The sequence below is a fragment of the Caretta caretta genome, chromosome 14, assembly GCF_965140235.1.
Source record: "Caretta caretta isolate rCarCar2 chromosome 14, rCarCar1.hap1, whole genome shotgun sequence".
In the NCBI taxonomy this organism is placed as follows: Eukaryota; Metazoa; Chordata; order Testudines; family Cheloniidae; genus Caretta; species Caretta caretta.
This window is the reverse complement of record NC_134219.1, coordinates 43,197,087-43,209,476: the sequence shown is the minus strand read 5'-3', so window position 1 is coordinate 43,209,476 and position 12,390 is coordinate 43,197,087. Positions and strand designations below refer to the sequence as shown.

General features: G+C 50.7%; 2 protein-coding genes and 1 long non-coding RNA gene across 3 annotated transcripts in view; 2 read left to right on the top strand and 1 right to left on the bottom strand.

The window, feature by feature from the left end:
- Positions 1–10,570, top strand: part of LOC142069118 (butyrophilin subfamily 1 member A1-like) — a 31,463-nt gene extending 20,893 nt beyond the window's left edge. Inside the window, exons 5-8 of the mRNA XM_075119497.1 lie at positions 6,396–6,416; positions 6,849–6,869; positions 7,590–7,622; positions 9,289–10,570. Coding sequence (XP_074975598.1) covers positions 6,396–6,416; positions 6,849–6,869; positions 7,590–7,622; positions 9,289–9,803 — 590 coding nt within the window. The 3' untranslated portion in view covers positions 9,804–10,570. The remainder of the gene's footprint in view (positions 1–6,395; positions 6,417–6,848; positions 6,870–7,589; positions 7,623–9,288) is intronic.
- Positions 1–12,390, top strand: part of LOC142069119 (butyrophilin subfamily 2 member A1-like) — a 206,338-nt gene that overhangs the window by 98,162 nt on the left and 95,786 nt on the right. The window lies entirely within an intron of this gene.
- On the bottom strand, positions 6,369–9,296 carry LOC142069123 (uncharacterized). Its single transcript, XR_012664965.1, has 2 exons — positions 8,777–9,296; positions 6,369–8,247 (listed from the first exon to the last, which is right to left on the bottom strand). It is a non-coding gene; the product is annotated as an uncharacterized LOC142069123 (long non-coding RNA).

Genomic DNA, 12,390 nt, shown 5'->3' with positions numbered 1-12,390 from the left:
CGGCAGCTGCATTCGGTACCAGCTGGAGCCTTCACACTCAGCTGTAGATTCAGTGATCTACAGCCTGGTGGTGGCAGAGGCAGGGATCACTGTGGCCAGATTCTTGCCCACAGGATGATGCAGAGTTTCCCAGTGAGCTGAGATGTTTAGACACTGATGCTACCTGGTCAACTAGGCCTAGGGAAGGGTCACATGGGACCTGAGTCTTTGCATCTCGACTTTGGTGAATGGGGGCTGTACAAATTCCCAGGAATGAAGGGGAGAGTCTTATCTAGTTCTACAAAATGTGTCTCAGCTTCTGAATCACTTTGCTCTTGCCTGGGTTCAGCTTAAGCCAGCTGCTCTTCATCCCAGAGCCCTGGTGTTCCTGCATTTGTAAATCCTTGAAAATAGTCAGTTACTGTTGGACACTTAACTCTAGTGTGGCCACATGGTTAGTAAAACCATGAATGAAATGTTTGGTGTTTAGGGGCCAGGCGTTCATATCATGAAAACACTCCTTTAAATCTCCATTAACTAGAAATCTTCTTAAATAATTTGTATTTCCATCTGTTTGCTTTATTTCATTTCTTTAGGGAAACATCTTGGAGAAATCAGTAAATTCAATTTTTCTCCACATAGAACCTTTTCCATTAAGTTGTTTGCTGTTTTATTATTTATGATGATCATTATTAAAGAGAGATCAATTTGAGTATCACATGAAATATCAGGGATAATGTATTGATAATTATTCAGTATGTGGGTAAGAGAAAACCAGAAAGAAAATGTTCTTTGAAATGTATCTTCTCGGAGGCTGAAATCCACATGGTGCTGAAGGCACCATGACATGGGGGACCAGGAGGACTCTGTGCCCTCAAATGTCCTCTTGCCTCATCTGACAAGTAAATAATTTGGTCCAATGTGGATCTTGTGTGTAATTATATTGGAGGAGGAGTTGTTCATTTTTTCATTGAATGTTAAAAGGAAACTGGGATGAGATTAAGCCTGATCAGTTTCACCCCAACTGGTAATATGGAAAGTGAGACAGGATATTCAACTTTCACAAAACTCAGACAACTGTATATCCATGAGAAAAATGCTCCTAATAATAATTTATATTTATTTCTGTTTTTTTAGGGAACCGTGATACACAAATCAGTAAGTGTTGTGCCCTTTTCTCCAACAAGGAAAACTTTGTACAAATTTGTCTCCTCATATTTTATTTTTTAAATGAGAAAAACATGAATGCCCTGATGCTGCACCACGAACATCAGTTAGAGCTGTGTCTTTGATTTCAACGAGTGTAGGATCCAACGCTAAATGCACAGGTCACATCACTAAAAGAATAATGTTGATAATTTTAGGGTGCAATATTACATTCCGTGCACTCCTAAAGCTCCCAGCAAAGTGAATGGGAACATGGAATATGCAAGGAATCGGCATTGGGCTCTAAGGGTAGCTTTTTAAAGGTATTTGGACACCTAATGCCAATTGAAATCAGTGGGAGTTAGGAACCTAAATACCTTTAAAAATCTGGCCCTAATTCCCTAGGGAATTCAAAACTTTCAGAACTGTAAATCCATGCAGATAATCAGTTATTTTTTGATACTTTACTCTAGTGTAGACACAAAATGAGCCCAAGTGTCTACACCACAATTTTACAGGCCCCCAGCCCATGTCTTGTGAACCTAGTTAGCTGCCATGGGTCAATTGGGGGTATTCAGTTGCTGTGTAGCCGCACCCTATGGGACTTGGCAGGTGCTCCGTGCCCTGCCTGTGGGTTGGAAAGGGACTCTTCTCTCCAGACCTCAGTAGTTTCCCTGCCCATTGCCTGGATGAATGGGTTTGAGAGGGACAGGCTGCATGATGGGAGGCTGGGGTTGATTCCATCCTGGAAGAGATGCACTTAATTAGTGTGTATTTGTTTCTGATTCTTTGTTACCTAGATGATCTTCAAAGTGAACTTGGTGAGTGTTTCTATTTCTCGAATGCAGCCTTTTCCGTGGTGTTGAAACTATCTCTGGATCTATCAATCTCTCACCCTTCCGCCAGGTGGAGTCGGCAGCACCAAGGACTGGGTGCAGTGTCAAAGGTTCCTCTTAGCCATACAAACCAGAAAAACCTTAAGACCCCACCCAATAATCTGGGCACATTTAACTCCTGAGCCTTTTTAAGGCTCTACAATGGCCCCTTTAAGGATTATAGCGGCACAGCCGTACCCCTGCAGCTGCCCTGCAATGGGCTCTCCCGTGTAGCCGCTCTATGCCGACCTCCCACCAGCATAATTTAACCCCCCCCAACGAGCGGCAGTAGCTATGTCGGTGGGAGAGTGTCTCCCGCCAACATAGCACTGTCCACACCGGTGCTTTTGTCGGTGAAACTTTTGTCAGTCGGGGGCCTGCTTTCTTCTTTCCCTGACTGACAAAAGTTTTACTGACAAAAGTGCTAGTTTATGCACAGGATAAGAGACAAAACTGCCCACTCACCCGCCCTGAGTACAACAAAAGAAAACTTTTATTACAAGGCAAAGGGAACCCAGCATTATTTTGGGAAAACACCACAGCCATGATTCGAAAGCATGTAACCCTAAGCAAACCCCCACCCCACAGTACATTGGGCAGTGTTCTTTGCCTCAGTTTCCCACCTTGCCGTTTGAAAATCCAATGAGCGAATGACCTGTAACACACCACTCCCCTCTCCCGCCACTGCAGCCCACTCACAGGTGGTTGTTCTTAATCAGCCAAGACCCAGAGTTCAGAGGTGACCTCACATGGCTTCACCTCCCACCCCTGAAAGGCGTCTGTGTGTGTGGGGGGTGGGGGGCATTGAGCAACACGTCCGCTGCGCTTCCACCTCTGCAACTGGCTTGCTGCTGCTGCTGCTGTCGCTGTCACCACTGGCCATCGGTGCCGACAGTCCTGCAGCACCCAGGGGGAAAAGTTTGTGGGTGCTCTGCACCCACCCGCAGCCAAGTTCCCCCCTCCCACCAGCGCATCTCACCCATTGAGGGCCTCGCTGACCAACTCTTCCCCCTCCCTCCCAGTGCCTGCTGCCTGCCGCAAAACAGCTGTTTCACGGCACTCAGAATTCTCTGGGAAGAAGGGGGAGGAGGCGGGGAAAAGGCGAGGTGGGGACGGGGTCTTCGGGAAGGGAGTGGAATGAGGTGGGGCGGGGGCGGAGCAGGGGTGGGGACCTGGGGCAGGGGTGGAATGGGGGGGTGGAGCAGGGGTGGGAAGAGGTGGGGTAGGGGTTTGGGGGAAGGGGTGGAGTGGGGGCGAGGCCTGGGGTGGAGCAGGGGGTCGAGCACCCACTGGCCAGAGGGGAAGTCGGCACCTAGGCCCCTGGCTGCTCACTGCCTCCCATCCCTGAAAAAGGGTGAGGGACATCGAGCAACGCCTCTGCTGCCACTCCTGCCTCTGGAACTGGCTCGCGGCGGCTGCTGTCTCTGCCCCGCTGGCTGATGTCTCTGCCGCGGGTTCTGCTGGTTTCTCTGCTGCTGTTCCCTCTGCCACCGCTCAGCTCCACTGGGGTTATCACGGCTGCTGCTGGCCACCCACTGCCACTTCCGCAATGGCGCCTTCTGAGGTTCCCCGACCTGCCCAGGGGCTCCAGCAGGCCGTGTCTCCTGCTGCGTCTCCAGGCTGTTCCCTGCAGCCCTGTCCCCACACCAGGTCTGCGACTTGGCCCCAGGCCTCCTCATCAATGGTTTCAGCTCTTGCAACCACTGAACTGAAACAAGGGCTCTCCATGGAGTCTAATCAGCTCTGGCTTTCAACACGGGAGAGGGGAGGGGAGGGTCAAATGGTACCTAGGGCTCTCGAAGGGGAATTCATAGCATCAGGCAGGAATGCCTGTCCCCACCCCCTCTGATTTTCACTGGGCTTTGGCATCTCTGCCCCCTGTTTAGCCAGTGAGTTTTAATTCAGGGTGTGACTGTGACACACCCAGGGTACAATCCAGAGTAATGGGTAGCTGTGTCAATCCCACCCTGCAACCTGGGTGCCCTGTACAACGCTCTGCCTCTGTAGCCTCCTACCTGGACGACTCACAAACAGCCTCCAGTGGGGCTGGATTCTTTAATTGACTTGCAGATTAACACCAAGGCCTTAGACTGGCATCAGAAGGGGACTGGGAGCCAGTGAAGGGACTGGAACATGGGTCTGATGGGTTCACTGTGGCCTAAGCCCTGGAGAAGGCCGGCAGCTGCATTCGGTACCAGCTGGAGCCTTCACACTCAGCTGTAGATTCAGTGATCTACAGCCTGGTGGTGGCAGAGGCAGGGATCACTGTGGCCAGATTCTTGCCCACAGGATGATGCAGAGTTTCCCAGTGAGCTGAGATGTTTAGACACTGATGCTACCTGGTCAACTAGGCCTAGGGAAGGGTCACATGGGACCTGAGTCTTTGCATCTCGACTTTGGTGAATGGGGGCTGTACAAATTCCCAGGAATGAAGGGGAGAGTCTTATCTAGTTCTACAAAATGTGTCTCAGCTTCTGAATCATTTTGCTCTTGCCTGGGTTCAGCTTAAGCCAGCTGCTCTTCATCCCAGAGCCCTGGTGTTCCTGCTTTTGTAAATCCTTGAAAATAGTCAGTTACTGTTGGACACTTAACTCTAGTGTGGCCACATGGTTAGTAAAACCATGAATGAAATGTTTGGTGTTTAGGGGCCAGGCGTTCATATCATGAAAACACTCCTTTAAATCTCCATTAACTAGAAATCTTCTTAAATAATTTGTATTTCCATCTGTTTGCTTTATTTCATTTCTTTAGGGAAACATCTTGGAGAAATCAGTAAATTCAATTTTTCTCCACATAGAACCTTTTCCATTAAGTTGTTTGCTGTTTTATTATTTATGATGATCATTATTAAAGAGAGATCAATTTGAGTATCACATGAAATATCAGGGATAATGTATTGATAATTATTCAGTATGTGGGTAAGAGAAAACCAGAAAGAAAATGTTCTTTGAAATAACAAAAGGAGTACTTGTGGCACCTTAGAGACTAACCAATTTATTAGAGCATAAGCTTTCGTGAGCTACAGCTCACTTCCTCAGATGCATATCGTGGAAACTGCAGCAGGCTTTATATATACACAGAGAATATGAAACAATACCTCCTCCCACCCCACTGTCCTGCTGGTAATAGCTTATCTAAAGTGATCATCAGGTGGGCCATTTCCAGCACAAATCCAGGTTTTCTCACCCTCCACCCCCCCACACAAATTCACTCTCCTGCTGGTGATAGCCCATCCAAAGTGACAACTCTTTACACAATGTGCATAACAATCAAGTTGGGCTATTTCCTGCACAAATCCAGGTTTTCTCACATCCCCCCCCACCCCCATACACACACAAACTCACTCTCCTGCTGGTAATAGCTCATCCAAACTGACCACTCTTCAAGTTCTACAACCTATCCTAAAGGATGACCCAACACTCTCACAAATCTTGGGAGACAGGCCAGTCCTTGCCTACAGACAGCCCCGCAACCTGAAGCAAATACTCACCAACAACCACATACCACACAACAGAACCACTAACCCAGGAACCTATCCTTGCAACAAAGCCCGTTGCCAACTGTGCCCACATATCTATTCAGGGGACACCATCACAGGGCATCACAGCTGCGGGGGCGGTGTCTGCAAGTCAAGGAAGCCTGTGGGACTGAGCTTTCCGGCACGTGCAGCTCCAGCCCAGCGGAGGGGAGAATGACATGCCAGCGTGTAGAGCCGCCTCCTCGCCAGCGCCGGGCTGGGCTGGAATGCAGGGGCTTTAGTGGCTGAAGCCCACAGCCCTGGGCTAAAGCGGCCCTGAAAAAAGATCTGCACTTTTGGCAGCCTGGAGATCTTTTCGCGGGAGCCCCCCTTTGCCTGCAGCCCCTAAATCCCCTCTCTTAAACCGGCCCTGAACAGGTGCAAGGCAGGATCCCTGCCAGCCCCCAAGGGGAGAGGGGAGGGAGCCCCACCCAGCCCCGCTCTGCCCCCAGCCCAGATCCTATCCCATCTGCAGCTGCGCTCCGCCCCCTGCCTCCCACTAAGCTCCGGCTCCTGCCACAGTTCCAGTCCTCCCCCTGCTCCGCCCCCAGGTCAGTTCCTACCAAATTCCCTCCCCTCCCCCAGGCCACCTCTGCTCCTCCCCTATCCCCAGTTCTGCCCCCAGCTCCCCCTTCAGCCCAAGCACCTCTGCTGAGTCAACTGTGCAGTAACGGAAGGGGGGGCGCAGACAGCTTCCATTACTGCAAGGGGGGAGTGATCGGAAAAGTTTGGGCACCACTGGTCTTGTCTGATTTCCTGAAGAAGAGATTGAATAGAAATAATCCGTCTTACCTGTCACAGTGATGATAAAGAGAAATAAACCATAAAAAAAGGAAAACACCTAACAAACATTATGTGTCTCTCTGTTTAATTTTTAGGCAAACGAGATAGAGAAATTGGTAAGTGTCATTATCCACACTCTGAAAAGGATTTTTTTTTTTGTAATTGGATCTTCATGGGGCAGTTTGTTAAAATGTTGTGGAGTTCACTGTAAAATTTAACTTCTACAATTGTGTTGTAATATGAAACCTTTTTTTGTTTACTTGCTTTTTATTATTATTATTTTGTGGAAGGGTTAGTGTGATTGTATAAAATGTGGGGAACCACTAAAGTGGAGAGATTTCATACCAAAAGCTAATTTGAAAAACTGAGATGTAATAGAGTCACATGTGTGTGAGACCAGAAGGGACCACTGTATCCTCTTGTCTGATGTCCTGAAGAAGATGTTGATTTCTCTCAGTTTTTACTGTCGTATCGATGATAAAGACAAATAAAACGTAAGAAAAGGGAAATGCCTAAAAAAATTTGATTTATTTCTCTTTCCTTTTCAGAGAAACGAGATAACGAGATAAGTAAGTATCATTATCTTTCCTCTAAAATGAAACTTTTTGTACCATTTTGGAGACTCATGTGGCTGTTTGTTTAATTGTGGTGGGGTTGTTTGCTTTTAAATTTAAATTTTAAAATTGTTGCAATAGAAAACCTTTTTAGTTATTTGTTTGCTTTTTTATCAGCATCATCCTCATCATTCTTTTGAGGTTTGTTTGTTCATGTAACTTTATAAAACGTGGGGAAAGACTAAACTGGATGAATTTCACACCAAAAGCTAATTTGAAAAATTGATAAGCAATACAGTAGTAAAGTAGGTATTGGCCAAAAAACTATGGCCCAGGAGGAATTGTGTGAAGGCCCTGGTGGACTATCAGCACCTGAGATGATTATCTTCCCTCCACACTGCAGAGTAGGCATGTAACCAACCTGAAGTAAAGTGATACCTGGGCTCTAGCTTCTACCCAAAGTCTTGCCAGCTAACCTGGGTGCAAAGCACCACCAAACTTGAGTCAGAGCTTTTGTGCTTGTGCATTAAACAGGTTGGGGTAACGGCCAGGTAAGATTCTGGACTAACCCTGCAGTGAAGATCCACCCTGGGAGAGAGACACTCATGCAGTCCAGTGGAGGTTCTGATGAACGAATAACTTTCCTTTTCCCTCAGTGTATTAGTTTGTACAATATTGAATCATGCAATACGTGTTCAGATCTGCTCTCCTCTCTAATTATGTTGCTGGTTTTAGGGTGGAGAAGATCCGTGGCACCTATAGAAGAAGGTAATTAAAGATCATATTTTATCAATGTCCAAATATCTGTTCCCATGAGGCAATGTGCCTCATTTTCTTTGTATATGGGAGTGGATGTGATTGTTCAGGGCAGATCTCCCCAGAACCCTTCATTTCACGGCGCATCACAAGGTGAGGTGAGGTTTGTGCCTATGTCCTACCACACCATACTGAATCCATAGCATATTGAATCTATGCTTCCTGCCCCTCCACCGCTCGCATGTGCACTGTACCCTGCAGAGATCTGTGACAGCCGCTGCCACCCCTTGTACGGAACCAGTGGGACATGCACCTCCACAGCCACTTCTCCAGGGGGAGTTTGTTCTGTCTCCCCGTGCTGATGTCCGATCTCCAGTGTCCCTTTGTTTCTTCCTTCATCTTTTCCCCCATGAAGAAAGCCAGGAGCTCTGCAGTGACCCCACACTGACTGGGTGAGCAGGGACTGTGTCTGTGTGAGACCCTTGCTCCTGTCTCAAGCAGAGGAACTGAGCCTTGATCACAGACAGGGGCTCCCCTGGCTCCATTATACAGGTCTGGGAAGCTCCTGTGATCACCGCTGGGAGCTTGTGTCTTTTCTCCTCTCTCCATCCACCATGACCCCAGCATGGTCCCGTCTCTGGTAAACAGGACGTCAAGTCAGCCTCCCCATTACTGGCATGACCCGCCCCCTCTTTCCACCAGCCACCTATTCCGTACCTCCTCCCTAGTGGCGGATTTGCCACTGGGCCAATGTGGCCTGTGCCCAGGAGCCCCAGAAAAATGGGCGCCTCTGTGCCCCAACCCGCTCTGCCTGCCCAGTGCTCCTGCCAGAGAGTGGGGTCAGGGCTCGGGGGGCTTGCCCCACTCCATCCGCCCAGAACTCCAGCCAGAGAATGGCGTCGGGGTGCGGGGTCTTGCCCTGCTCTGCAGCTGGAGCACCAGGTGGGCAGAGCAGGGCACGCCCCTGCACTCCGGCCCCATTTCCCCAGCAGGAGTGTGGGGAGGGGGGGTTCTGCAGGCAGAAGGGGTAGGAAGGGGCCTTCACTTGCTGCGGCCCAGGGCCTCACAAAACCTTAATCTGTCCTGGCCCCCTGACACTTGTAGCTTCCACCATGAACCCCCTTCCCTTGTTTAGCCCCCTTACTCCCTGCCCCAGGCTAATGTACTTGCGTGCTGCGACTGCTGCTGAGCAGTGACATTCTGGGCAGGTTCAATCCTGGTACCGTGTGGCCTGTTGCTGTCCGAGCTGTGACATTTCAGAGCAGTCCAGGTGCAGTGGGGAGGCCCCATAGCAAAGTCCAGCACAGGGGCAGCTGGGACACAGTGAGAGTGAAGGTGGGGTGGGGGGAAGCGCTGTCAATATTCACTGAGTTGTACCATCTGCTGGGGCTGCCAGAGTCTCTAGTCCCCTCCCCGGGCAGAGGTGGGGGCAGGAGGGGAAAGATTCTGAGTCCCAGGCCTGGCCCATCTGCTCCTTTCACCGTCACTGACCCGTCTCTGTCAGGGGAGTGACTCTCCCCAGCCTGGTGCTGAGATCTCTGAGGTGACGATGGGTAAATCCTGGAGGAAGGAGATTCCCTGAGTCACTCCCCAGCTGGGGCAGATTCTGTCACTGACGCCATCAAACCCTCCCCCAGGGCCGAGCTCTGCCCCTCACGCTCTGATTCTCTCTCCCCAGCGAATGTGACTCTGGATCCAGACACGGCTCATCCCCAACTCGTCCTGTCTGAGGGTGGGAAAAGTGTGAGATGGGGAAACACGCGGCAGCGACTGCCCGACAAGCCTGAGAGATTTGACTCTGTGCCCTGGGTGCTGGGCTGTGGGGGATTCACCGCGGGGAGACATTGCTGGGAGGTGGCGGTGGGGGGTGGGGGATACTGGGCTGTGGGGGTGGCCAGAGAGTCTGTGGGGAGGAAGGGAGGGATCAGCCGTAGCCCTGAGCGAGGGATCTGGGCAGTGGAGTGGGACTGGGATCAGTTCCGGGCTCTCACCTCCCCTGAGACCCCCCTGCCCCTGAGCCGGGCCCCCAGCAGGATCTGGGTTTGTCTGGACTGTGACCGGGGGCAGGTGACATTTATCGATGCTGGTGCCGAGGCCCCGATCTTCACTTTCCCGCCGGGCTCCGTCCCTGGGGAGAGAATCCGCCCCTGGCTCTGGATGTGGCCGGGATCCCAGCTCCGCGTGTGTCCCTGAGCCCCACAGCAGAGGGGGAACGGGAAATCAGCCTCTCTAGCCTCACGGACCCCAGTCTCTATGACCTTGGAGGACTCCCATCTACCCGGCCCCTGGAAGCTCCTCCCCCTCCCTCCCTGCAGCCCCAGGAGGCAGAGGGGGCGGGGGAGGAACCCCTGGGGCTGCAGGAGGGGCAGAGGGGCCCTGAGGGGCAGAGGCGGGGGCTGGGCAGGGGGCAGAACTAACAGCCGGGCTGGGGACAGGCAGAGGTGGGGGCTGGGCAGGGACCCAGCCTGAATCAATCAGGGTTTTGGGAGAAGCTGGAAGCTCTGCAGCAGCTGGGCGCATTTTGTGCAGATCTGTGGGATTAGATCTCGCTGGGGCAGCAAGAGGGGAATGTATAAAATCAGGGGAAAGAAGGGAGCAGCCAAGGGGGTTGATCTGTGGTGGGGAGGAGAGTGCGAAAGACACAGGAAAATAAACAGGGATCACAAGTGAGGGCTAGAAAAATGCTGAGTAGAGAAGGAGAGTATGAAAGAAAAGGGAGAAGGAAAGGGAACATGAGAGGGACAGAGGGATTTATGATGTGTTTCTGAAAGTGAGACTGTAACTCATTAATTTCCTATATTAATTCCTGGGCATTGGTGCTATTTTAGTGCCATTAAGCAAACTGCTCTGAGTAGCTGTGGATCTTCTTACAATATGCTGTGGTCATTAAACTCTGTCTTAGCTCCTTTTACTTTCCTGCTTTCCACCTACTTATTGTAAAATAAAAACACTACAAACCATTCTTGTTTCCTTCACCTTCATGTCCCAGCCGTAATTGTTGTGGGCAGCTCAAGAACGTGAGGTCCAACCTCAGGGCAGTTACAAAGCAGGGCACAAACCCCCCACTGGTTGTCTGTTCTGTATTTAGATTTCACTCACCAGGTATCAACCGTGAACCCCTCAAGCACTAAAACAGCCTTAACACGGGTGGCAGGTGAAGCTTCCCCTGGGGGAGGCTAGTTCCCTGTCCCACCTCTTGCAACCCCATTCCACCCCGGTGCCCCCCCAGGCCCTGTCCCCACTTCACCGCAGGCCCTGCCCAGCCACCACCATTCACTGCATCACTCTCCTGCCCATGTGAGGGCAGCATTGATAAGGGATGCAGCAAGGGGGGAGGGCTCTTGACGGGGAGGAGGGGTGAGGAAGGATGCGGAGCAGGTTGGGGGTCTTGCGGGCAGGGGATGGGTGAGAGGAGGGACACAGCAACGTGGGGATCTCACGGGGCGATGGAGTAGAGGAGGGACATGAGTGAGGTATGGGGAGTCTCACGGGCAAGGAGATGGAGGAGAGGAGGGACACAGTGAGTGATGGGTAGAGGCATCTTGTGGGTAGGGGGGTGGATGAGAGGAGGGACAGGGTGCGCTGGGCAGTCTTGCGGGGAGGGTTGAGGAGAGGAGGGACACAGTGACCCGTGGGCTGGGAGATCTTGCAGGGGCTGGGGGATGAGGAGGGATGGGGCAAGTGGCAGTTGGGGGGGGATTTTGTTGGGGGGGTGAAGGAAAGGAGGGTCATGGAGAGCAGTGGGGGAAGGATCTCACAGGGGATGGGGTGGAGGTGAGGAGGCACACAGTGAGCAGCGGGCAGGCATTTCACGGGGGGGGGGTGAGGAAGAATGTGGTGAGTGGCAGGCGGGGGGGCGGTCTCGCGGGGGTGAGGAGGGATGTGGCAGGCAGGGCCCTCTGAATGAGACACCCACGTGGAAAGTTGGGGGTAGTTAATTCAGATAGGAAAGCAAGACGTGATATGGATAGTATCAGAAACCACCACTGGTAGCTAAACCTGATGGCTAAATTTGACGGGGCTGTTTTTCACACAACCCCTGGCAAAGAGCTATGAAAATTTTGCGGGCGGGGGAACCAAGGTTGGAGGGGCACCTGCCCACAGCAAACGATGCCCCTGTTTGGAAGGGAAAAAAAGTAAACTTGTGAGAATGAAGGACAGCGAAGGCTTTGAAATAGGGTTGCCACCACTGAGGTACAAAAAATGAGGATGTCCTCAGGCCATAAGCCTGGCAGTATCTACTGATCACCTTACACATGTCCCAGGGCAGCTACCTCCAAAAAGCATATGCTTCAGTGTTCACAGAATGGGAGGATTAGTTACAGACATTAGGTTTATTATTTTTAATTAAAAGGTATAAAAAGTTCATAATATTGGAAGTCCAAAATGGTATTAATTGTCATAGGAACATAAAGCCATTTCAGATATATGGAACCTTTCAGAGCAGTAACAGGCAATCAATGGTTGCAATTTCAGCTTGCAAGCTACAGCCTGGTATCCAGAAACATAATGTAACCATGTCCTTAGCTGTATTCAGTGCAATTGTCATTGATACCAGTGTCATGTGTGTCTAGATAGCCAAATACATATCACCAGTGTTACCGACTCTTGCCATTTTACCATGAGGGTGGCAGTATTTGGTGTTTTTATTCTGAAAGCACAAGCTTCTGGAATCAAATGGTTGCTTGAGAATCACAGTTTTCACTAAGTATACCAATAAAAAAAATTTAACTTGTGGTTTTGGAAAAAAAGTGAAAATGTGAATCTAATGCACCCCTAA